Source organism: Ursus americanus, chromosome 3 (assembly GCF_024610735.1).
Source record: "Ursus americanus isolate L20-20 chromosome 3, mUrsAme1.1.p, whole genome shotgun sequence".
Lineage (NCBI taxonomy): Eukaryota > Metazoa > Chordata > Mammalia > Carnivora > Ursidae > Ursus > Ursus americanus.
Genome location: NC_142129.1, coordinates 47,103,197 through 47,130,364, shown reverse-complemented (window position 1 = coordinate 47,130,364; position 27,168 = coordinate 47,103,197). Strand labels below are relative to the sequence as shown.

The 27,168-nt window shown below is 37.1% G+C and overlaps 1 protein-coding gene across 2 annotated transcripts in view; it reads left to right on the top strand.

The window, feature by feature from the left end:
* TAX1BP1 (Tax1 binding protein 1) overlaps positions 1-27,168 on the top strand; it is a 77,854-nt gene that overhangs the window by 7,678 nt on the left and 43,008 nt on the right. For both annotated transcript variants that reach the window (XM_045792963.1, XM_045792962.1), the window contains exons 3-7: positions 7,683-7,785; positions 13,387-13,574; positions 17,070-17,228; positions 25,956-26,104; positions 26,194-26,284. In XM_045792963.1, the coding sequence (XP_045648919.1) occupies positions 7,683-7,785; positions 13,387-13,574; positions 17,070-17,228; positions 25,956-26,104; positions 26,194-26,284 (690 nt within the window). The remainder of the gene's footprint in view (positions 1-7,682; positions 7,786-13,386; positions 13,575-17,069; positions 17,229-25,955; positions 26,105-26,193; positions 26,285-27,168) is intronic.

Genomic DNA, 27,168 nt, shown 5'->3' with positions numbered 1-27,168 from the left:
GGAGAAGCAGATGCCCTGTGGAGCAGGGAGCCGGAGGCAGGGCTTGATCCCAGGACCCTAGGATCATGACCTGAAGGCAGATGCTTCAACGACTGAGCCACCCAGGTGCCCCATATAAGGCTTCTTTCTATGACTTGATCTGTAATTTCATTTTTTGGTCATTGCCTGCTTATTTTTTGCTTTGGTAGTGCTGAACTCTTAATCTCTTGTGCACTCCAAGTACTGTAACTTTTCTCTAAGAAATGAATACGTAAATAAATACAATGGTGTAGAATGCCCTTGGATTGTAGAATTGCCTGGATAATACTTTAAAACTCAATAGGCATTTCAGGCATGTGGTAAAAATTGGAGAATACACGGGAAGACTCAAGGAAGAAAATCATGTTTGTTTATTTATTTAAAAGATTTTATTTATTTGTCAGCGAAAGAGCACAGGCAGGGGGAGTGGCAGGCAGAGGGAGAAGCAGGCTCTCCACTGAGCAGGGAGCCCAAAGCAGGACTCGATTCCAGGACCGTGGGATCATGACCTGAGCCAAAGGCAGACACTTAACTGACTTAGCCACCCAGGCATCCCAAAAATCATGTTTATAATACAGTGGGATTGCCTCGCTTATTGCACTGCATGTTTTAAAACACTTAGGTGTACTGCAAATTGTCCCCTAGGATGACTTTGATAGATAAAGTATTGAAAGGCAAGCAGGGAGCAAGTGCCCGGATAGTGGCCATAAGTGGGAAGGAGTGAAGGGGAAGGTGTGTGTGGTATGTTTGTGAAAGTGTTAGGGAATTTGACTTGCCCGGGACAGATAATCCGTTTTAGAAGATTAATGGGAAAGGTTGGTTTGGATCATGTTATGGATTGTTTTAATATTTGGCTGAGGAATGAAGTAAAGCAGAGAGTAATAAAGTTTAGAGATGAGTTTTTATCTTGGAGGGTTGAGTAAGATAAATTGAAATTAGAAGAGAATGGAGACCAAGAAAATGTTTAGACTATCCTAATTTTCTAGGTGAGATAAGGCTTAAAGTGGAAAAGGGAGTCAGTTGTGGGTAATAATCCATAAGTAGAATCAGTGGGGGTTTGTCAGCAATTAGTTGAATGAATTTGGGCTGGAGCTCATTGGTGGCGTCAGGATATTCAGTAAGGACTAATAAGGTCATGTGTTAAGAGTGGGGGAGGGCTTGAGTATGCAGATGCTTTGGTCTTGCTACTATGGAAGAATGTCATAGGGAATTAGAGATTGCTGAGCATTGGTTTTAGCACTTTTCCCAGAAAGGTTCAGCACCTAGAATTTTGAGTGAAGAAGTTTGGTGTATATTTTTCTAGATTTTAAAAATCCATAGACTTATACTATTGTGTAGGTTTTGTATTTCTCTGTATATAACTAGCAAATTCACTTTCAGTGCCTTTTCCTCCTCTCTAGTCTTAGGTCTGTCTCCTTTCACCCCTCCCCCCAAATCAGTCCCCCTGGAACTCTTTCCTCTCTTTACAAGTGCTCTTTGTGTGCTCTCCCTAATGTTTTTCTTTCTGTCAAGGTTTACCTAGTTTTACTAGGTAATCTTGATGTCCTTCTGTTCTTTACATTCCCTCAGAATTTACGATCAGTGCTTCTCATCCAGCATGTTTTTCTAAAATGTTAATCCTATTTAAAGGGAACATTGGGGTGCCTGGGTGGTTCAGTCTAAGCGTCCAACTCTTGATTTCAGCTCAGGTCATGATCTCAGGGTTGTGAGGTGGAGCCCCCATGTTGGTCTCCACACTGGGCGTGGAGCCTGCTTGAGATTTTCTCTCCCTCTCCCATTTACCCTGCCCCCACCCCTTCTGCCTCTCTAAAAGAAAAGGTTGGGGGGACACGTTTGTGGTTTTTTTTCCCCCCTCCATGTTATCCTTGTTTCATTTCCTTTTTAAATGTTCTTGTTTTACTATTGCATTAGTAACGGAAGAATGATGCCCAGTACTATTGTAATTTCCCAAACTAAACTGTTAATGGTTGCTTTGGTTTCCTCCTTAATATAGATAAACCCTCTTAACTGGATTAAAATGTAGCTTCTAGAAGCAGTGTGTTTTGACAGTCATAAGTAATTTTGACTGTTCCATTGTTCTAAGTGTTGTCATTCTCCCTGCCATTTGTCATTGTTCTAAAATTCTGTTATTCTAAATGTAGTAATTTTCTTTCCATTTGCTACTTGTAGACTAAAAGGCAAATTCCCTTGCATGTTAAGGGAAGTAAATCTGTCTGAATTCTGAAACCTGAATGCCAATCAGGTTCTAACCAGGTGACCAGGAAAATAAAGAGAAACAAGCTGTGACTTGGACCCTTTGTTGTTTATTGGCTCGTTTAATTAGATGTTTATTATTCCTATCATATGGTCCTACATAATTTCCAGATGTCTACTGTTTCTTCCATTATGACCTGCTCTACTCTATTTTCACGTGGGGGGTTAGCCATGCCTATCCCAAAGGAGCCAGTACTTTGTATCTTTCCAGATTGAGAGACTTTTACATTTATTTATTTTTAAAGATTTTGATGTATTTATTTGAAGGGGAAGGCGGGGGGCAGAGGGAGAGAATCTCAAGCAGACTCCCAGCTGAGTGCGGAGTCCGATGCAGAGCTCGGTCCCACAACCTGTGAGATCATGACCTGAGCTGAAATCAGGAGTTGGACACCCAACCGAATGAGCCACCCAGGTACCCCTACATTTTTTTTATGTATGCTTGACATGTCCCTTCCAGAATGACCTAAGATCAGTTGTTCTTTTTTTCCTCAAGGAATTTAAAGCATAGTTTTATAGTTTATACTCAGATTGGGTTTCATTCATCTTCTCCCTCAGTGGGCTCAGTGTGGGATACCTGTGACATCTTCTAGCACCAACAACCACTTTCTTGAGAAGCCTTGTTCAGACTTAGGCAATAAAGGAAAGCAAAGTATGTTAGGCATACTTTGTAGGTTGCCATTGAGGGCAACTGATAAGGGATAGTCTTGAGCTATTGTGATTCATTTAGAGAAAACACAGCAAGGACCAAACCATTTAACTTTTTTTTTTTTTTTTTTTTTTTAAAGATTTTGAGAGAGCGCAAGTGTGCGTCTCCCAGGCAGGAGGAGGGGCGGAGGGAGAGGGAGAGGCAGACTTCCCGCTGAGCAGGGAACCTAATGCGTGGTGCCTTCCCAGGACCCTGGGATCCTGACCTGAGCTGAAGGCAGATGCTTAACTGACTGAACCACCCTGGCGCCCCTAGATAGTACGCCTTTCAGTATCGGTGTATGGTCAGGGACAAAACACAAGCTACAGTTTTTGTACCAGGCATATATGTTGGGGGGAAATCTTCAGATGGGCTTTTTTTTTCCTTAGGAGATGGTGAAGCATTGGGGGATCTGAAGTGAGGGAGAGAACATCATAGAATCAAGATCACTGTCCCTAGTAGGCTGTATGTCCTTGGGTATTAATGAATGGTAACATTTAACGAATACTAATGTGCTCAGTACTCTGCTGATTTTTTTATAGGGATTATTTTATTTATTACACAGCCCTTTGAGATTGTCATCTTCATTTTAAAGAGGAAGGAACAGAAATAGCTTGTCTGAAGTCATATAGCTAGTAAGTGATCTTTTCTGGCAGTCTGACCTTCCTATGCTCTTGATCACTGTAATATACTGTGCTTGCAATAACTACCATTTTTGGAGTGCTTACTATGGGTGAGACACTCTGCTGGGTGTTGCTTTTAAAAAGATCATCATTTAATTTAATTCTTTTAACAATCCTGAGAGAGAAAATAACTGAGCCTTAAGTGAGGTAGATCACATCATGGGTTCGTCAGTGTAAAGAGATGAGTAGTGTCTTTCAAATGTTTTCAGATGTTTTTAACTGACAGAAAGAAAGAAATTCTGGGATTTGGCTTAGCAAGAAGTTGTATGCAAGTAACTCATGAAGCAGATTTTCAAGAAGCATTATTTAGCCTTCATGCATTGATATTTTCTAATTCCATGTAATTAAAAAATAAGTGAGGCTGTGAACTGTCGAATTGATATTATCCCTTTCTACTGGGTTGTGACCTACAGTTTGAAAGCACTCCTTTAGAGACCATTGCTAATATTTTAGTTTCAGTGTTCTGTAATCTAACCCTAGGTCTATCAGAATTGTAGAATGTATGTATAATCTAAATCTGTGGGTGGTGCATAATTTCTTATATTATCTGCAAATGGATATATAGTACAGGCATACCTTGGAGATACGGGTTGGGTTCCAGACCACCACAGTGAAGTGAGTCAAGATTTTTTTGGTTTCCCAGTGCATATAAAGTTGTTTACACTGTATTATAGTTGGTTAAACATGCAGTAGCGTTATGCCTAAAAAACCCAATGTATATACCTTAATTAAAAAATACTTTGTTGCTAAAAACTAACAATCATCTGATCTTTCAGCAATTTATCTTTTTGCTGGTCATGCCTTGATGGTTGATAGCTGCTGACTGGTCAGGGTGGTGGTTGCTGCAGGTTGGGGTGGCTGCGGCAATTTCTTTATAACAAAAGGGGTGTCTGGCTGGCTCAGTCGGTGGAGCGTGCAACTCCTGGTCTCGGGGTTGTGAGTTCAAGCCTCACATAGGGGTTGAATTTACTTAAAAAAAAAAAAAAAAAAAGACAACAGTGAAGTTTGTCATATCCATTGACCCTTCCTTTCATGAATGATTTTTCTATAGCATTTTACTCACAGTAGAACTTTTTACAAAATTGGAGTCCTCTCAAACCCTGCTGCTGCTTTATAAACTAAATTTCTGTAATATTCTAAGTCTTTTGGTGTCATTTCAACAATCTTCACCAGGTGTAGATTCCATCTTGAATCTTTCTTTGCTCATCCTTAAGCAACTTGTCATCTGTTTAAGTTTTATCATGAGATTGCAACGATTCAGTCACATCTTCAGGCTCCACTTCTAATTTTAGTTCTCTTGCTGTTTCTACCACATCTGCAGTTACTTCCTCCACTGAAGTCTTGAGCGCTTGCAAGTCATCCATGAGGGTTGACATCAACTCTATTGCTGATGATGTTTTGACCTATTCCCATGAATTGTGAATGTTCTTAATGGCATCTAGAGTGGTGAATTCTTTCTAGATGGTTTTCAGCTTACTTTGTCCAGATCCATTGGAGGAATCACTACCTATGGCAGCTATAGCCTTACAAAATGTATTTTTTTTTAAGATTTTATTTATTTGACAGAGACAGTGAGAGAGGGAACACAAGCAAGGGGAGTGGGAGAAGGAGAAGCAGGCTTCCTGCCAAGCAGGGAGCCTGGTGCGGGGCTCGATCCCAGGGCGCTGGGATCATGACCTGAGCCAAAGGTAGACGCTTAACGGCTGAGCCACCCAGGCGCCCCACAAAATGTATTTTTTAAAAAAGATTTATTTGAGAGAGATATCATGAGCACGTGGAGGGGTAGAGAGAGAAGCAGACTCCCCACTGAGCAGGAAGCCCTATGTGGGACTCGATCCTAGGACCCTGGGATCATGACCTGAGTTGAAGGCAGATACTTAACTGACTGAGCCGCCCAGGCACCCAAAATGTATTTCTTAAATGATGAGACTTGCAAGTCCAAATTACTGTTGATCTATGGGCTGCAGGATGGATATTGTATTAGCAGGCATGAAAACAACATTAACCTTGTTGTATATCTCCACCAGAGCTCTTGAGTAAATAGCTGCTTTGTGAATGAGCAGTAGGATTTGGAAAGGAATGTTTCATTTCTGAGCGGTAGGTCTCAACAGTGGGCTTAAAATACTTAGTAAACCATGTTGTAGACAGATGTGCCGTCATACAGGCTTTGTTCCCTTTAGAGAGCACAGGCAGGGTAGATTTAGCCTAATTCTTAGGGGGCCTTGGATTTTTGAGGGGGTAAACGAGTATTGGTTTCAACTTAAGATTACCAGCCGCATTGGCCCTTAGCAAGAGAGTCAGCTTGTCCTTTGAATCCAGGCATGTGACTTTTCCCTCCAGAAGTCCTAGGTGGCTTCTTCCAACATAAGACTGTCTCATCTACATTGAGAATCTGTGAGTTAGTGTAGCCACCTTCGTTAATTATCTTAGCTAGGTATTCTGGGTAACTTGACGCAGCAGCTTGTACGTTAATATTTGCGGCTTCGCCTTACACTTCTGTGTTATGGAGATGCTTTATATAGATCTCGTGAACCAACCTTTGCTAGCTTCAAACTTTTCTGTAACTTCCTCACTTCTCTCAGTCTTAATAGAATTTAAGATAGGCTAGGGCCTTGCCCTGGATTAGGCTTTGGCTTGGAGAGTGTTGTGGCTGGTTTGATCTTCAGTCCAGACCACTTTTTCCATGTCAGCAATAAGGCTGTTTTGCTTCTTATCATTTATGTGTTCACTGGAGTAGCACTTTTATTTTCTTCAAGAATCTTTCCTTTGCATTCTTAATTTGGCTGTTTGGTACAGGAGACCTAGCTTTCAGCCTGTCTTGGCTTTTGACATGCTGTCCTCACTAAGGTTAATCGTTTCTAGCTTTGATTTTAAGAGTGAGATCTGTCTTTTCCTTTGGCAAGACTTTGAGGCCACTGTAGGTTTAATAAATAGGCTAATTTCAATATTATTGGGTCTCAGGGAATAGGGAGGCCTGAGAAGAGGGAGAAAGATGGGGTAGTAGCCAGTTAGTGGAGCAGTCAGAACGTGTATATGAAATTCATCATCTTACATGGACGTGGTCCGTGACACTCCGAACAATTGTGACAGTAACACCGGAGATCACTAGTTGTAGATCACTGTAACAAATGCAGTAAGAATGAAAAAGTTTGAAATATTCAGAGTTACCAAATGTGATACAGAGCCACGAGGTGGGAAAATCGTGCTAAGAGACTTGTTTGATTCAGGGTTATCCCAGTTCTTCACTTTGTAAAAACAAAACAAAACACAGTATCTGTGAAGCACAATAAGATGAGTTTTATGTGTACCTGTTTTAAACATCTCTAATATTCAGTATTTAACACAGTACAGTCCATCTAGAAAATACAGACTGACATCTGTAATATATACATTTTATAAGTTGAAAATGTTTTAGATACATGTGGGACATAAGTTTTCTATTTGTGTATATGAAGATCTTGGTAATAAAGGACTTTTTACAAAATTTACCAATTGGCTGCAGGTAAGACTTGGTATGAGAGATTACTATAGTTTACCACGTTTAAGGTAGGAAAATCTAATCACACTGAAATTTGAGACATAAAGTAAGTTCTAAAACTTATGTTTAGTGAGGGGGCGTCTGGGTGGCTCAGTCGGTTAAGTGTCCTCCTCTTGATCTCAGCTTAGGTCTGGGTCATGAGTTCGAGCCCTGCTTAAAAAAAAAAGGAAAACCCTTATATTTAGTGAAGTCAAATTTTAAAGGAAACATAAGTTGTTATATTTGATCACGTGTATGCTAAGATTTTGCTTGAGAAATTGGGTATCAGATTGCATTTTTAATACATAAAAGAAACTCTACTGTTCAATTTATATAGGTTTTTATAACATTAGGTTATAGCTTAATAAAAATCATAAAAATTTGACATACTTGTTAAAATACTCAGTGATTTGTAAACATAGTAACACATGGTTTAACTTTAGGATGCAGTAAAAAACAATGTGCTGTAAGATATCACTCTTAATATTAAAATACTTAAAATGCCTGTGTTTTTGTTTCCCTTTAGGTTGGATGGAGTACTGCTCGTGATTATTACACATTTTTATGGTCTCCTATGCCTGAACATTACATAGAAGGATCAACAGTTAATTGTGTATTAGCATTTCAGGGTAAGAACTGAAAACTGCAGAACTTGATGAAATTTGATGTTTTCTTGCCATTAAAAATGTTGTTCTCCATTGTAATGGTCTACTTAGGCATGTCCAACATATCAAAGTTGAGTTAATTAGTATCTTTGTTGAGCAAAAATCATAAGAATGTAAATATGTAGTGTAGGATACATATTTTACGTGGACATTTAAAAGGGTTTTTTTTGGCTTTTTATTGGAGAGTGAGTTTCTTTCCAGATCTTTGGATGATTTTTTTTTCCAAATGAGAAAACTTACTGCTGTTAGAATAATATAGCAAATAGAGTGAGAAAAATAATTCTATATGAAAACTACGACGATTAACAGGGTTTATAAAGCAGTTGCTTATAAAATGGATGTAAGGGAATAATATAAAATCATTCTTGGCATTATATACAGAACTAAAAATATACTCTTAATTTAGAAGTCTGTCACAGAATTTGCTTCAGAGTGATTTTCGTATTATAATTGCACTGATTTTTGGATTATATTAAAGCAAATTCTTAGCCTTGTTTATGCTATGGATTCTTTCTGGTCTGTTGAAGCTAATGAATTCTGTCTCAGTATGATATTGTAATACACATAAAATGCAGAGAACTAGGGGTGCCTGCCTGGGTGGCTCAGTCGGTTAAGTGTCTGCCTTCGGTCAGGTCATGGTCCTGGGATCAAGTCCTGCATCAGGCTCCCTGCTCAGTGGGGAGTCTGCTTCTTCCTGTACCCCTCCCCCCTGCTGGTGCGCTCTCTGCACGCATGTGCACTCTCTCACTCTCAAATAAATCTTTAAAAAAAAATGGAGAGAACTGCAAGGAAGCAGTAATATTCTATTGAATGGGTCTAACAGTTTGTTCATTCGTCTGTTAAAGGACACCTTAGCTGCTTCCAGATTTTGTCAGTTGTGAATAAAGCTGCTATAAACATACATCACAGGTTTTTGTGTGGATATAAATTTTCCACTCATTTATGTAAATACCAGTGAGTACAATTACAATTGCTGGATCCTGTGGTGTGTTTAGTTTTGTAGGAGACCACCAAACTGTTTTCCAAAGCAATAATACCATTTGGCATTCCCATCAGCATTGAATGAGAATTCTTGTTCCTCTGTGTCTTTGCCAGCGTTTGGTGTTGGCATTGTTTTGGATTTTGGATTGGTTGGTTTTTCAAAGAAACTTTATTCTGAGGTTTGTATTTGTTTGGTGTGAAAATCAATTGGTAATGTGACCACGTGGAACTAGCATATAAAAAAAAAATCTTGTACTATGTCAAGAAACATTGAGAGGATAAAATTTGTAATGTAATATAGGCATAGATTTAGGTTCTCATGTATGGATTAAGAAATGATGTAGATTATATATCTGGTTTATCTTTTGACTCGTAGCCTCTTTTTAGATAAATTCAAATGTGTATATTGGAACTGATTTTGTTAAGATTTTTTTTGTTTTTAAGATTTTATTGAGAGAGCCGTGCACAAACACGGGGTGGGGCAGAGAGAGAGGGACAAGCAGACTCCTTGCTGAGCAGGGAGGCCGACTCAGAATCCTAGGACCCTGAGATGATTTGAGCCAAAGTCAGACACTTAACTGACTGAGTCACCCAGTGCCCCAAGGCATTTTTTCTTAAAAATTGTGGGTTTATTTTCAGTCATTTTTAATGTGATTAATTTTCTTTAACTTACTCAATTTGTTATAGTGACTAATGACTTTACTAGTGATTTACCAAGAAGTTTAAAAGCAATTTGAAAAAAAAAAATCTGATTTGTTTATACTTTAAGAACATTTTCATGGGGACTAAGCATAAAGGCAGTAAGTTTTCCAAGTTTTTGAAAATTCATCATGTTAATTTCTACTTTGAAATTCAGAAATAAAAGCTTCTGCCTGTCTAGAACTCATTGGCTATATAAAGAGGTCAGGATAGAGTCATGAAAAACTTACTTGTAGAGTATTAGAGCTAGAAGAGATTTTAAGCATAATCCAAAATCACTTTGCTCAACTTGTGAATGAGTCATGAGAATCTTGAAATGCAAAACTCAGAACAACTAACAAAAATGCATGAATGTAATTCTTTTTCTATATGGACCCTTGTTGAAATTTGATCGCTTTACTATCTTATTTTCAATGTTACTAATCCAATGAGAGATTTTTCTAGATAGATCTGTTTAAATTGCAACTCTGAATAACTAGGTCTTGTATCTCAAATGGTATATTTGAACTGTTTATTAGTGGATTATTTTTGTGAGATTTATCAGATCTTGAATATCTAGTTTGTAGAATTTCGAATGTCATACCAGAGCTGATTGGTCAGAGTATATATATTTTTTCTATTTAAACTTTTTAAAATAAGTTGAGTGGCCATTTAAGTTACTTAGCCATGGCTTAATAAATTTAGTTGTATATATTAAGAGGGTGGGGTTTTTAAAAACTTTAAAAAATACATTGCCAAATCTCCTGTTTTTTTTTTTTTTCCCTTAAGAGAGCATGAGGGGTGGGGGGGTAATAGCAGGGCAGGGGAGAAGAGGAGAGAGAGAGAGGGAATCCCAAGCCCAATGTGGAGCTCAATCTCACGACCCCGAGTATATGACTTGAGCTGAAATGAAGAGTCAGAGGCTTAGCTGACGGAGCCACCCAGGTGCCCCTGTATTACTCTTAAACTTTATATTTGAAAATAATTTTGGATGTAAAGTTGCAAAAACAGTACACAGAATTTCTGTATACCCATTACCCAGCTTCCCTTAATGTTAACATTTTACTAGTACATTTACTTAAAAAACCAGGAATTTAACATTGGTACAATACTAATGATTCAAGTGTAAACCTTACTCAGATTTTACTGTTTCTTATAGTTTTCTTTTCTGTTCCTGGATCCAGTCCAAAATCCCACTTTGCATTTAATTGTGTTACCTTCTTATCTCCTCCAGTCTGTGACAGTTCCTCATTCTGTCCTTGTCCTTTTACCTTTTTGAAGAGTATTATTATTTTCAGAGATTTCATTTTTTTTGACAGAGTGTGAACTAGCACACAAGCATGGGGAGCAGCAGGTAGAGATAGAGAAGGAGAAGCAGGTTGTGGGGCTTGATCTCAGGACTCAGAGACCAGGGTGGGAGCGGAAGGCAGGCGCCCAACCAACTGAGCCACCCACGTGCCCCTTTTGAATAGTATTGTTCAGTGTGTTTCGGAAGGGGGAAGAGTAGCATGTTCCTCCTCCTGTGCTGGTGTTTTTTCATGATTAGATTGAGCTTATATATTTTTAGGACGAATGTCATACAAGTGCTGTCATACCCTTTATGGTGCACTGTATCAGGGAGTACTTGATGTTCATATCTCATTGCTGGTGATCTCAATGTTGGTCATTAGGTGTCTGCTGGGTTTCTCTACTGTAAAGTTAGTATTTTTCCTTGGTAGTTAATGAATCTTATAGGGGGTTAGAGAGTGAGGAAATACCTTGTTTTTCCTCCAACTTTCACCCGTTAAATTTTAGTATCTGTCGGTAGATCTTGCTTACAATTTTTATTGTGTTTGTCTAATGATGCTTTTCTATTTTCATTGCTTGCACATTTATTAGTTGGAATTACTATGTTAAGAGGAGTCGTCTCCTTCCCCATGGGCTCATGGATATTTATTTTCTACTATGGAATAAAGTCTAATACTATCTTTTTGTTGTTGCTCAAATTATTCCAGCTTTCTTTGGCCATTGGGAACTCCCATCAGGTGGGCTCCTGTATTTTTTGACATTCCCTCCACCCCCTGCCACTTCTAATTCTTTTTTTGAGGACTTCTTTCTTTCAAGCACCACAAAACGTTCCAGACATCTTGTATTTTCTCCTCTCTCCTGTTTCTGAGGAAGAAGTTTAGCTATTTTTTAACGAATGAAATCAAGTGAAGTAGGTATCATAATACTGAAAATTTCAAGTTATGAAAGAAAAACAGGCATATTGAATAGAGATTTTTTGGATAGATAGGAATATTCAAGGTAAGGTGAATGTATTGATCTTTATTTTTATTTTTAAAAGATTTTGAGAGAATGAGAGTGAGAGAGGGAGGGGCAGAGGGAGAAGCAGCCTCCCTGCTGAGCAGGGAGCCCAATTTGGGGTTCTATCCCAGGACTCCAGGATCATGACCTGAGCTGAAGGCAGACGCTTAACCCACAGAGCCACCCAGGCACCCCTGTATTGATCATTATATATTCATTTCACTGCCACTGGATGCTTCCTTTTTACAAGTCATTATGGGGGATGCTAGGGTTTTTAGACATACTATTTATCTGCCCTCAGTATTTGAGTTCTTGATAGAACATATAAAGCATGTATATTACCAAGGGTAATTGATAGTATACTGTGGGGTTTATTTTTAAGGTAAAAAATAGTATACTGTAGGGGCGCCTGGGTGGCTCAGTCGTTAAGTGTCTGCCTTCTACTCAGGTCATGATACCAGTGTCCTGGGATCGAGCCCTGCATTGGGCTCAGCGGGGAGCCTGCTTCTCCCTCTCCAACTTCCCCCCCTCCACTTGTGTTCCCTCTCTCACTGTCTCTCGCTGTCAAATAAATAAAATCTTAAAAAAAAAATTATATACTGTGGAGTTTTTTTTTTTATGTAAAAAATACTGTGGGAGCTTTGGAAGAAAAGGTAAAGTTTTAATTTTGAAGAAGGATAATTAGCAAAATTTAAGAGTGGGTAAGAGATGAACAAAGGAACAGATATCAGACACATTCATCAGGTAGTGGGCTAAATGGTATAAATACATTATAGATAATTTGGAGCTGTGAGATAGATGTCTTCATAGCTCTTTTACGGATAAGAAACTGGGGCTCAGGGGGATGAGTTACTAATGGCTCGTAGTAGAGCTGGAATTCCAGAATAAAGCCGTGTGGTTCCAAAGCTTATTTTTATTCTGCCTCACCAGTGGACTCCATCGTCCTTTCTTTTACACAGTTCACATACAGCATATTCCTTTTGTTAATATTTTTCTTTCGTGTAATGAATGTCGAATTTGAGCGAAGATTTCTTTAAATGACATTTTCCTACCTGCAATGCTCCTAGATTTTTGTGCTGGGTCTTCCCTTGCTCCTCCTCCAGTCTTTTTCTCATTGAAAAGCATATACGTTGGGGCACCTAGGTGGTGCAGTCTGTTGGGTGTCCAACTTTTGGTTTTGGCTTGGGTTGATCTCAGGGTTGTAGGATTGAGCCCTGTGTTGTGTTCCGTGCTCAACATGGAGTCTGCTTGAGATTCTCTCTCCCTCTCCCCCTCTCGCTCATGGGCTGGCTTTCTCTCTCTCTTTCAAATCTTTAAAAAAAAAAAAAAAGGAAAAGAAAAACATACATGTGACTCTCCTAGATAAGTTGGTCTTGTCCTAGTGAAGATAAAGGGAAAGGATATTCAGGGAGGATAAATTTAGACCTAAGAGAAATTATGGCATGTTTACAGAAGCAGGGAAAGTCTAGTTTTGATAATTTGTGAAAGAAAGGAGGAAAGACTCTGTGTGTCTAGAACAGGTCAGGAATGGTGGTGATGGCAAGAAATGTTAAATTGGGGGAAAAACCCCATTACTTTCATAAGGAAGTTCAATAATTTTTTTTGTTAACTTCTTTCTAGGCTACTACCTTCCAAATGATGATGGAGAATTTTATCAGTTCTGTTATGTTACCCATAAGGGTGAAATTCGTGGAGCAAGTACACCTTTCCAGTTTCGAGCTTCTTCTCCAGTTGAAGAGTTACTTACTATGGAAGATGAAGGAAATTCTGACATGTTGGTGGTGACCACAAAAGCTGGCCTTCTTGAGGTCGGTAGCAACAGTGAGCTAATGATTTATAATTTAAGAGCAGAGCTCATGTTGGCATTTAAAAAATTCAGAAGAATAACCTGAAAATCAAAGGGTTTTTAACTAAAATGGTAGAGTGTTGTTTTTGAAATACTTTAAATTTCTTCCTGTCACAGGTTATTGATTGCACTGTTTGGGGACTGTCCGTAGGGCCTGTCCGTATTTTGTGCGTAATAGATATGCAGTAAATAACTATTGAGTTAGATTTAAAGTTTTCCTAATGTTGCCTTACACTAACTTTTCTTCTTTAGTGGTTGCCTAATCCATTGATTATAGAATAGTACAAATTTGGGCTGTGAAGGTGGTGTAAAGTAATGAATCTAACTGTAACTGGATGTAACTTCATTTCACTGTGCCACACGCGTGCTCTATTCCAAGTGTGGCAGTGAATCAGGGAAGATTCCAGTCTCAGTTTAGGCTGAGCATTTACAATGATTTCCTTGTTCACTTTATCAAGTGAGTATTGTGGGTTAATCATAATTTAAAGAGAAAAGGTGAAAATCTTCTTATATTTCTTTGACTATTTGGGAGGCATTGCATTGGCTCCAGTAGAAATTTACTGTGTAAATAGTCTAATAATGCCTTATGTCTTAAATTTTAGTAATTATTGAAGGAAAACATAGAACATTTTTATTTCAAGATTTCAGTATCTTTAAACTAAAAAACCAGAATGTGACATTTGAATTTCTGTGAAAAACAGCTTATGTAATTGGTTCATTATATATTTTTGGTTAATTTACATTCCTATTTAATCTGGTGGGTCATTGCTTTTTACAGTCAGATGGATGTTTTTTATACATAAATATGCCTTTGATTTTATTTTATTTATCTTCACAAACTGAGACTAGAGAAAAAAGATAAGGTCATAGATGTAATACTTTTATTAGATAGTTAAACTAAGAAGGTTAGAAGGAACCAATCATTTTTTATTGTGAATTCTTCCATCTCTTCCCCTTCCAGAAATTCCTTTCTTATCTTAAATAAAGAAATGTAACTTTTATAGGGTGACTAAAATGGTTTGTGGTGACAACTGCTTGATGATCAAGGTTTTTAGCCTGGTGTTTGAATGCTAGTCAACGATGGTGAAACAAGCCCAGCTCTTAAAAAGAATGCAGTTAGCATTTATATTGCAGCTTTTTGAATACTTGTTAGACCACCCTGATTTCAGGGCCTCCACCAAAAAAAACAACAGGTATTTAGGCATGTATATCTTATGTTCCTTTTCTGAGTTAATTGGGACATATATGATTTATTTCACTTCTTCCTATTCATAAGAGGTAAAGTTTGTAAAGAAAATTCAAGTTGCGGTCTCTTAGGTGCTGAGATAATTGCTTAGATAAAATATTTTTATTCTGACCAATTTTTTGACAAGTCTTTTCAGTTTCCACATTCATCAAAATCTTTAATGATTTCATCTAAAACTGCACAAAATTACAAATATGAGACATTTGTGGCACTGTTGACATTGAAGGGTTGTGTCTTTTTTCACTTAATGTGTGAACCTTAATTGGATCTTAGAATTTAAAAAATTGATATTTTGGGGGGATAGCGGGGGATATATAACTGAACTATCCATTGGATGTTATAAAATTATTGTTAATTTTTTTATTTATGATAGTGGTAGTGGTTGAAAGGAGACTCTCCTTTTTAGGAGATGCTTGCTCTTAGTACTTAGGGGTGAAGTATGTCTGCAATTTCAGATGGCTTAGCAAAAAACAAAACAAAAAGCATAAATAAGTATAAAGGGATATGAAGTAAACATGGTGAAATATTAATAATCGGTGAATTTAGGTGATGAGCGTTGATTTAAAATTTTAACTTTTGCATGCTTGAAAGATTTCTGATAACAAATTAGAGGCAGGAATTAAACCTATACATTTTTATCTAATTTGAATTCCTTTTTAAAATTTCTACTTAAGATTCAATAAACTCTTCAGAAGGTATGTGCCAGTTAAATGAATCACAAGGAAAAATTGGTTCTTTCGTAATGTTTCTATTGCGCTATGTCAGGATATATTTTCACTTTTTTTTTTTTTTTAAGATTTTATTTATTTATTTGACAGAGAGACAGCCAGCAAGAGAGGGAACACAGCAGGGGGAGTGGGAGAGGAAGAAGCAGGCTCCCAGTGGAGCAGGGAGCCCGATGCGGGGCTCGATCCCAGCACTCTGGGATCATTCCCTGAGCCGAAGGCAGACGCTTAAGGCTGAGCTGCCCAGGCACCCCTGTATTTTCACTTTTAAGCTGCCAGAAAGTTAAGAGCCAAAAGGTGTTTTTTTTTTAAAAATAAGGTATAAAAGAAGTTTAATGAATAAACTTTTCTTTTTTGAGGGCATTTTACTCCTAATGTTTTCATTTGGTCTGATGGAAGAGATAGAAGAGTCATGCTAAAAATTTGCGGCTCTTCAGCTTTCATAAGACCCATCTCAGAGTTTAATCAGTTTGATTCCATGACCCTGGAGACCCAACTTAGTGTACCAGGAAGACATTTTATTTTAGCTAAGTGTTTGATGCCTTGTGAAATTTTCCCTCTGAGTCTTCATTATTCCCCTGTTAGAATCAAAGACTTTTTGTTCTAAGAGAAATATTAACCATTTTATTTACTACTATTTTAGATCATTTAATGAGTAATTTTTAGAATCATGGAGTATAGGTTTTCCTGAATTGAGTTACTATTAGTGTTCCCATAAGAATCAATTACATTGTTAATTTATTGTTACAGTCTGCATTTTTGTCCTAAAACTTGCAGTTACTTTAAGTTTAATTTAGCCAAATAGAGACCATTATAAATATAGCAACTGTTATTAATACCAAAACTTCTAAGAGTAATGCCATAGATGAAGGCCTATGTAACATGTAAGGAAGTTCTTAATAGAGTCAAAGATACCTCATAGCTTTGCATTTAAGAAGAGGTACACATTTTATCTTATTATTTAAGAAAAACCCAGAATTAAGTTAGTTATGAAACAATATGCCTTATTTTTGCTAGTAATTTGAAAATTGATTAGCAGGCAACTTCATAGGAAAATTTACTGATTTTATACCTTTTATTTTTAAAGATTTTATTTGAGAGAGAGAGCACAAGCGAGTGCACAGGCACACAAGTCGGGGGGGGGGGTGGGCAGACGGAGAGGGGAAAGCAGACTCTCCACTGAGTAGGGAGCCTGATGCCAGCCTCCATCCCAGGTGGGATCATGACCTGAGTCAAAGGCAGACGTTTAACTGACTGAGCCACCCAGGTGCCCCTGATTTTATACCTTCTTTTAATATTCTTTTTTGCCCAACCAAAAGAGGGTTTAAATTTATGATTCATGAATTTTTATTTACATGTATGATTCACGAAGTAAACTGTATGTAAGAGTTCTTTTTATTAATTTCTTCAATATTTTTTTTTTGAAATGGAAAACAATAACATTTTAGGATTACAGAAAAATCAATTTGAGTTTTTTGTTTTACAGTTGAAAATTGAGAAAACCATGAAAGAAAAAGAAGAACTGTTAAAGTTAATTGCTGTTCTAGAGAAAGAAACAACACAACTTCGAGAACAAGTTGGAAGATTGGAAAGAGAACTTAACCATGAGAAAGAAAGATGTGACCAACTGCAGGCAGAGCAAAAGGTTAGTTGTGTTTTATGTAACTGATTGGAATTGATAGTATATTGTCTGAAACCCACCTTTTCAAGAACTGAACCAGTTAAAGCAAGTAAAAACTGTTCTTAAAAAATGGCATTTAGATACATACTTACAGAGGAATAGGTTAGTTCTTATCAGTTTTCTGCTGTAGCTTCTTTTATGTTGTAAATGTGGTTAAAATACTTTTAGGTTGTTTGGTACCAGGCTTGATGAGGTAGTTCCTGACAACTGTTTCTGGTGCTTTCCATCTAATTATAGAATAATTGATTGATTTTGGGAGAGGGTTTGGAAATATAATTTGGAGTGATAAATACCGAATAAGGGGAAGATAGAACAAAGTAGTTAAAATTACCTTTAAAAAAATCAGAATTCAATGAAATAAGATGTAGTATTAGACAAAATTTTGAAAACCGTGATGTGAGAAATGCTATAAATTATCCTAAACACATAAAGAAGGATACGTATAAAACAGTGTAGTTTTATTAGAGATACAAATGGATTTAACTTAGTAGATGAAAACAATTAAAAAAAAAGCAATCACCTAGTCATTGACTTTATTTTCCTCTAACAAAAGTAATTTGTTAGTTTTGACACAGATTCATAATCTCGCTTATAACTAGTTGGATATTCTTAGGTCTTTTTTTACACGAGGGTGGGGTGTGTTCCATTATTCTTTTGTCCAACAAGGTCTAGAGCAATTACTTGTTAGTTCAACCAGTAGTGCAGTGATTTTCACTAATTTTTATACTCCAGCAGAGTGGTTGTAAATTGCACACCTGACCTGAGATGATACATAAATAGGGCTTAAATTCTGAAAAGATTTTTCTCTTGACTTGTCAGTTTGAGGAGTACTCAAATAATATGTCATAATATATATTATGATAAAATAAGCAATGTGCACAATTGTAAATCTCCTTATAAATGTCTGTAACATCTGTTTTTATTACCATTAGCCTTTTTAGTTTAAAAGATGCAGTTACTTCCTCATTTTCCTCTTGGGGGGAACACTTAGAATCCTGCAGTAGGAATATCGTGCAGTAAAAGCAAGTATACCAAATATTAAAATACATGTGCCTACCTTGATTCGTTAGGACATTCAGATAAACAATATTCAGTTGTCGAAACTCTTTGGCTGTTTTGTATAGTTATTACACTGTTCTCTCTATTCTTTACACTTTTATCTCATTTGTCCCTGGATTTGGCAGTTTCCAGAGTGGAATGCTAGTCTTTTTTCTTTCACTCTATTACAAGGTGGAGGGGTGGAGGTGAGATAGAAGACAGTACTCATGAAAATGGCCCCATTACAGCATGTACTTAGTTAGCCTGGTGGCCTTTGAGGTTTCACCTCTGATCACCTTGAAATCCAAGAGAAGAATGGATGACCGTGAGAATAGGAATGGCGGAGTTGGTAGGTCTTCAGTTGCGTGAAATTACTCATGTACATGAGGCCATGCTTCTGGTCCAGTCGGGGATTAGCTGAGATTTAAAGTCTCAGGTACTTTCTGCTGTCTGGGTGACAAGGGTTAAGCACTGCGGATAAGACCTTTCTAAAGAGAGCTAATTCTGACATACTGAGGTTGAGAAAGTGGTAGATTGAGGGCAAAGGATTTGTGAAGCACAATTTGTAGGAGATTGTGGCTGTTGCACCCTGAAGAGGTCTACAGCAGAAGTCTTTATGGCAACTCCTAGATCTTGATGACAGACACTAATCTTAGAGGGGACTTCTTCCCTGCTGCTATTTTTATGTTGGGTTTATACTCTGGGGAGGTGAAGTACATGGAAGGGGCTTTTAAAATGCTATTCTATGCAATGAAAATGGTGATTTAAAAACCTGGGGTGCCTGGTGGCTCAGTCGGTTGAGCGTCAGACTCTTGATTTCAGCTCAGGTCATGATCTCTGGATCGAGCCCGGTGTTGGGCTCTGCACTCAGCTTGGAGTCTGCTTGTCCTTCTCTCTTTGCTCTTCCCCCCAGCACATGCGTGTTCTCTCTCAGGTAAATAAATAAAATCTTTAAAAAAACCAAATGAAACAAAAGACCTAGATTGGTGTTTATGTAGTAGATTCTCACTAAATGTAAGTAAATATTTTACTAGTTTTCATAATGAACTAGAGAATCAAAGAACTAACATAATGAAATTCATACCATTTTTCTTAGATCCTGAAAGTGATACTTACATATGTTAAAAAAAAAATCTTAGTTTTATGTTGGCAGTTTCCTGCTTATTTTTGGGGATAAAACGATGTGCTTGCTAGGAGAAATAGTTCTTTTCATTACTAGTCATGAGGTGTGCTTTTTAAAAAAATTTTTTTGTTTTCACCTCCCAAATCAGTTTCTTAGTTGGGTGGCTTATAAAATCCATGACATTTCTTGGCACTTGTTTTAAATCTCTTCTATAGTGTGAATTCTTAAAAAATAGTCTTGATATAGTAATTCTATCTTTGAGGTACTGGGTATATATACTTCTGAATATCTGAAGAACCATTATGATGTATCATCTATAATTTCACTTAAAATTTTAGAATGGACAGTTTACTAGGAATGTTCTGTGGCAACCTTCAGTTTCTTCATGAGAGAAGAAACTGTGTTTTCATTGTTTTATAAAATAAGATTAGCTTGTTACCTACTCAGTACTAATACAAAGTTAAACGTTATAATAATTAAATGTGTATAAATAAATATTTCATCTTTTATAAATACTGACTTTTTATTGTAAAATGCCGACAGAGAGAACATTCCTATTTTGAAAATTAAAAGAATTGGATGTGTTAAGGTTCTCAAAACCAGATTGATTTAAGTGTTATGCTTAAGTATATTCTAGGTTATGTTGTGTAATTGGCTGCTTGAAGAAATAAAGTAGGATTACAAAGTAGATTAAAACTGAAACCAGATAACATCTATAAATTGAGAACTATAAATGACATATTTTTTACTGATTTTAATGTGATGTGTATGTTCCGTTATTCATGTATACCCTAGGTTAAAAAAGTAACTGTGTTACTAAGGATAATTTTTACATTCATTTCTAGTTGAGCTTTAAGTGTGTTTTTTCTCTACTATGAAAGGCTGATTAATAAAAATAGCCATATAATACTTAATGCAAGCCAGGTGCTCTTCTGAGTGTTAACATATGTTAACTCATTTAATTCTCTAAAGTAGGCATTGTTACTTACACATTTTACAAAGGTAGCGCAGAGAGGCTACTTCCCCTGCCTATGGTGGAACAGTCTGTAAAGTGGTAGGAGGTAGGCACTCGCTCCTTCAGGGCTCTTAGGGACACTCCGTACTTCTGCCTGCAGGGTCTGAAGATGCGAACTAACCTAACTGATCTCTCTTAAAAACAACTTTATCGATATTTAATTTATAATTTACATATCATAACATCCAACACTTTACAGTATACAACTTAGTGGTTCTTATTAATATTTACAGAGTTGCGCATCTGTTACCATAACCTAATCTAGAGGTTAGAACGTAGTCCTCACCCCAGAAGAAACCTGTACCTGTTGGTGGTCATTCTCCATTTCCTTCCCCCTCAGCCCCAGGCAACCCCTAAGCTAAATTTCCATCTCTGTGGATTTGTATATTTTGGGCATTGCCTACAAATGGAATCATGTGTGGCCTTTATGACTGGCTTCTTTCACTTAGCATGTTTCCAGGGCTCATCCATGGTCCAATATGCATCAGTACTTTTTTTTTTTTTTAAAGATTTTATTTATTTGACAGAAAGCACAGGCAGGGGGAGCAGGAGAGGGAGAAGCAGGCTCCCCGCTGACAGGGAGCCTGATGCGGGTCTTGATCCCAGGACCCTGAGATCATGCCCTGAGCCGAAGGCAGACCACTGACTGAGCCACCCAGGCGCCCCAATCATCAGTACTTTATTCATTTTATTGTCAAATGATATTCCAGTGTATTGGTTAGTCTTTTTTTTTTTTAACCCCAGCTTTACATTTTTCAGACATAAGATTAGCAGTTTGTAGGTATATTCATTGTGTTCTTGTTTCTAATTTGGAGTGCTAGATATGTATTTGAAAATAAGACGATTAAAAACTGAGGCTCAGGGAACCAATGATATTGAGTCTTGTTTTTCAAATAGGGCTAAAATGAACTGTCACCTCGTTATGTTTTATAGTTGAGTGTGTAATTTTTCGGAGCCTAAACTATGAATTGAGTTTTTTCCATAAAATAAATTTATTCTTGGTAGTCTTGGGCGCCTGAGTGGCTCAGTTGGTTAAGTGTCTGCCTTCGGCTCAGGTCATGATCCCAGGATCCTGGGATAGAGCCTGCCTCATGTTGTCGGGGCTGTCTGCTCAGCAAGGAGCCTGCTTCTCCTCCTCCCTCTCCCTGCTTTTGGGAACCTGTGTGTGCTTCCCCCCTCCCCCTGCCGCGGTTAAATAAATAAAATCTTTAAAAAAAAAATGTATTCTTAACTTGAATGTTAATATAAGATGTACTTCAGGTTTTTTTTTTTTTTTAAGATTTTATTTATTTATTTGAAAGTGAGTGAGAGAACATGAGCCGGGGGAGGGGCAGAGGGAGAGGGAGAAGCAGAGTCCCTGTGAGCAGGAAACAGGACATAGGGCTCTCCATCCCAGGACCCTGGGGTCATGACCAGAGCTGCAGGCAGATGCTTAACTGAGTGAGCCACCCAGGTGCCCCTCAAGGTATTTTTAAACTAAATTATTTTTGAGAATACTAAAACAGTATTGCTTAAACAATATTTGGAGCATGTTATAAACTGTTGTATTTATTCATATTGTTTTCATTCTCAAGTTTCGTAAACGAGGTAGAGTGCCTTGAGAGACTACCAGGCATTTGGGAGTTACAGGTATAGGGGAGAAGAACATGACAGATCTGTCATTACAGTGCCTCTGGCTAGTGCAGATCTCTTCTGCTGTCTTTATATTTTTGGCTTTCTCTTCTGTAAAGCTGTATTTATCACTGTATTGAATATCCAGTTTTGGACAGAGGTAGTTTAAGACACTTGAACTGCTTAATATACGGAATTGCCTCAGGTGCATACACACGTGTGTGTGTGTATGTGTTTATATCTCCTAATACGTGGAGTTGCCAAAAACCAATTTTGAAGCTATGATATCACTGAATTTCTGATTTTCTTACTGATTATCATTGAGGAAAAAAGACACGAAGGCCTAATTTTGTTTTTTAAATATTTTATATTTATTTTTTAGAGTGGGAAGGGAGGCGGAGAGAGAGAGAGAATCTTAAGCAGGCTCTCCACGCCCAGCGTGGAGCCCAGTGAAGGGCTTAATCTCAACAACCCTGAGATCATGACCTGAGCTGAAATCAAGAGTCGGATGCTTAAGTGACTGAGCCACCCAGGCGCCCCGTAGAGAGTTAATTTTAATATTGGAGTGATTGTTATAACTTAGGTGTGCATATCAATAATTTTTTTAAGGCCAATTTTCATTTTATACCTGATTTGCTAAGTAATAGTTTCAGGAAATTCATATACTTTGTCTTTGAAATATATTTATTTAGCTTAGCTCATAATCTTTGTATGGAACAGAATAAAGAAACCAGAAATAAACCCATGCATACATGGTCAACTAATTCATGACTAAAGAGCCAAGAACATACAATGGGGAAAACCGATCTCTTCAAGAAATGGTGTTAGGAAAACTGGACAACCACATGCAAAAGAATGAAACTGACCCACAACCTTACACGATACACAAAAATCAACCCAAAATGAATTAAAGACTCAACACTTGAAACCGTGAAACTCCTAGGGGATAAGCTCCTTGACATTGGTCTTAACCATTTCTTGGATTTAACACCAAGAGCAAAAGATAAGCAAGTAGGCTCCATCAAACTAAAAAGCTTCTGCACAACAAAGGAAACCATCAACAAAATGGAGCGAATTCCAGAATGGGAGAAAATATTTGTGAATCAAATATGTGATAAGAGGTTACCATCCACAGTTACTTAGAAAAATCACAGAACTAGGTGTCTGACTGGCTCAGGCAGTAGAGCATGCAGCTCTTGATCTCAGGGTAGTGAGTTTGAGCCCCGTGTTGGGGGTAGAGATAACTTAAAATTCTTTAAATTTTTTTTTTTTTTTTTTTTTTTTTTTAGTTTGTATTTATTTGAGGGAGTGAGCATGAGGGGGATGGAGAGAGAGGGAGAACAGGCTCCCTGCTCGGTCGCTTAAGCGTCTGACTCTTGATTTTGGCTCAGGTCATGACCTCAGGGTCATGAGAGAGAGCTCTGAGTTTAGTGTGGAGTCCTCTTGAGATTCTCTCTTCCTCGGCCCCTCTCTCCTCACTTGTGTTCTCTCTCCCTCTCTCTCTCTCAAATAAAATCTTTAAAATCTCACGATTTCCATAAATGATGTAATTCTTTTGCCAGTAATTTGCTGTTTGAGTTTTCAGGTACTAATTTACTAAATTTTACCACTGTAGACATTCGAATCCAGTTGTCCATAATAATATATATTTTTTTCAAATGTATTCATTTGTAAACAAAATTTTGTCTTTTTAAACATGAGAATAAGTGTGTTCTATTACTGTAGATATTTTTAGTGCATGTTTAGCCACACAGGTAAGTGGCTTATATTTTTCTCTGGTTGTTCATATTTGAGAGTTATGACTTAACGGAATTGCTAATGTTGGCAAATGGTAGAGAAGGGGAAGAAGTTCATTGTGTGAATTTGAAATGCCCAGATCTCTTAATCTCCTTTTGCTTCCATTTTTGTAATTGCTTTTATCTTGATGCACAGTGTAGCAGACTTAATCTATACAAGTTTTAGTTTAATATTAGAATTACAATGTTTTTGGGCATGATGTGCAAATATTGACCAAATGAATATCTCAAAGTTCAGGTGTTTTTCAAAGATTGTGTTCTAAATTTTATTCTTTTTAAAAAGTTAGTTTTTTAAAACAGGATTTTCAGTTGTTTGTGTGTACACTGCATACTTTAAAGTCATTTTCATCCTAAAAACGACTTAGCCAAATTGAGATGCTATGCTTCACTCAAACATGAGAACTAGAGGCCTGAAGAACAATCTTTAGCATTTTCGTGCCATTAGAAAATAGATGTGGATGCTCAGAAGCTATTAGGTGCTTTTATGGGTACCAGGAAAAGATTCTAAGACAGTCAAGTTATATTACAGTTACTGACTCACTGTAGAGTTAACTGGCTCATAGATAAAGCAGTAAGTTCATGTTTCGCGTTTAGTTGCTTGTGAATCTTCTCGAGTTCTTGCCCCATACATTTTTTAGGATGCTCTTTACCCATTGTAGAACTTCATTGATTACAGATTCAGAAACTAGTTTTTACCTGTAGGCAGTCTAGTCTTTGTTGTAGGAAGAAATGCACGGATTAAATCTGTAGCCTGTTTGCGGGGTCCAGCAGAGCATATGGTAAAACTAACAATACAAAATTAAAAAAAAACTATTAGAAACCTCTCTGGCTATCTTTATAAATCAGCAAGACAAATGACTTAAAAATGTGTCAGATTTGCAAGTCATTGGTATTGACAGCAGTTTATAGCAGGGGCAATATATTTCTGCCTGTGGTGGTGTCCTTGGAATCAGAAAAGCATTTAGTTTTGTGTAACAGTCTTTAATGTTGCAAATTTAGTAAGGAAACATTTGCTTTGAACAAAAATAAAACCAGGAGAGTGTATCTGATCATTATTGTGATGGGCTTTTTAACGAAGTGTAGATGCAACATACCAATTTTCATATTCTAGCAATATATTTAAAGTGATAGTTCACCTCTAATTGAAAAATTTGGCTGAGTTTATGAAAGTCAAAGTGGCCTATAAATACTGTATAACCTTTATTTAACTTGTAAGAAAGATGATTTCCTTTAGCTTTTGTTGTTGCCTAGGTAGGTGGTACATTCATAGTGGGAAGTTTTAAAATCATTTTTTTTATACAACAGTTTGTCTTAGTTTATCAGTTCTTTTGATGTATAGTTTTCCACAACAGAGCATCTCCATATGCACTGTTACATTTGATTCTTATGATTTTATAAACTAGGGAAAAAGCTTTATCATCTTCATTTTACAGATCATAAAATGGGTTTAGAAAGGAGCTTGATCAAGTTCTTGTAAGTTACTTGTCTTGATGTGTTAATATTTTTAAAACTTTTAAATTGTTTAGAATATTCTATTTTAAATAGAAATAATTTTATTGCATTTACTACTTTTATATTCATTTCAGTTTCTTTGAATATTTGTTCAGGCCTCTGAGTCACAGTGACGGGGTCATTACGAACGCTGCTTCAGGCACATATCTTAGTGCTTTGGTATTATTGTTGGTGGCACTTAATGATCTGTGCTAGAAGAAGAAGGACTTTTTTGGTTTTTTTTGAGAAGGTGTTAACTGTGGTAGTATCATATGAAACCTGACTTGTCACTGGAGTAGTGTTGAAAAGCAAGATGGCAAAAATGAAAGTGACTAATTTAAAAATGTTTTCTCTCATTTTTGTTGCCTGCCCTCTGGTGGAGAAGTTTGTGAAATCAACAAACCGGGTATATGAGAAGTCTGGAAAAGAAATTCATAATTGTTTAATTTGGTATATGAGAAACTCTATGTTTCAGTTTCAGGTTTAGTTTTTAATCTTAGCTTATAAACTTTAGAGGGGACAAAGGTGGGATTAACAATTTAAGAATACTTAGATTTCTTAAAGATATGCAAATCTATTTTAGAAATTATTCCTCCAAAATTGTTGTTGTTTCTAAGGGTCTTGTTGAAGTATCAGAAAGTTTGAAAACGGAAAACGAAGAGTTTAAGAAGAGATGCAATGATGCTACATCGAAAGCTCTCCAGCTTGAGGAAGATATTGTGTCAGTGACACATAAAGCAATTGAGAAAGAAACTGAATTAGACAGGTATTTCTGACGTTTTAAAAAAATACCTCTATGTTTCAAAAATGTTTTAATGAGATTTTTCTGTCTATATTAATGTTACTTTAACTCAGTTTAAAGGATAAACTCAGGAAGGCACAATATGAAAGAGAACAACTGGAGTGTCAGTTGAAGACAGAAAAGGATGAGAAGGAACTTTATAAGGTACTTTATTCTTTTCCTTTCTCTTTGTTATCTGTTGCTGTGTAATAGATAACCCTGAAATTTAGTGGTCAGGAATTTGGGAGCAGCTTAGCTGCATGGTTCTGGCTCAGGGTGTCTTGGTCAGTGGCATTCAGGACAAGTGCGACCGTAAGCTACAGGCTTGATTGGAACTGGCGGATCTGTTGTCAGGGTGGCTCACACAAATGACTTGTTGCAGGAAGCCCTTCAGTGTCTTGCTATGTGGGCCATGTGGCCTCTTCGGTGGCTGCTTGAATGTTTTCACAACATGGCAGCCAGTTTCCCTTGGAGTGAGCTATCCAAGAGAGAGCAAGGAGGAAGTCCTAGTGTACTTTATGACCTAATCACTCAAGTTGGACACTGGTACTTCTACTTTATCTTATTCATTAGAAGCTAGTCACTTGGGTCCAGCCAGTACTTAGGGGAGTACTTAGTACTTCACTTCATATGGAGAGGAAGTATCAGAGGATTTGGGGACCTATTTTAAAACTACCCCATTGTGTATAGTTCCTAAGAATTTTCAGAGAATTTGCTGGTATTTTAGTTACTTAGCAGGTAATACATAAGTCAGAGAGGTTTAATAGTAACAAAGTTACCTACCTCTTTATCAGAATTTATAAGACCAATTGTTTCCCCTTTTAAGAACATCTTAGAGCATTAATTTCAGTGATGATGATCATGTTTTAGAGTTTGACTTTTAGAATAATTTTCAGAGAATGTCATTTTAAACAAGATATTCTCTGTTAATAGGTCTTCACCTTTTTGAAGTTTTTCTTTTTTAAATGACTCTGAAATAGGATGGTTAGCTTAATTACCAATAATGCTGTAGATGTAAATTGCGACTTATTTTTCTTAAGTGCCTTACA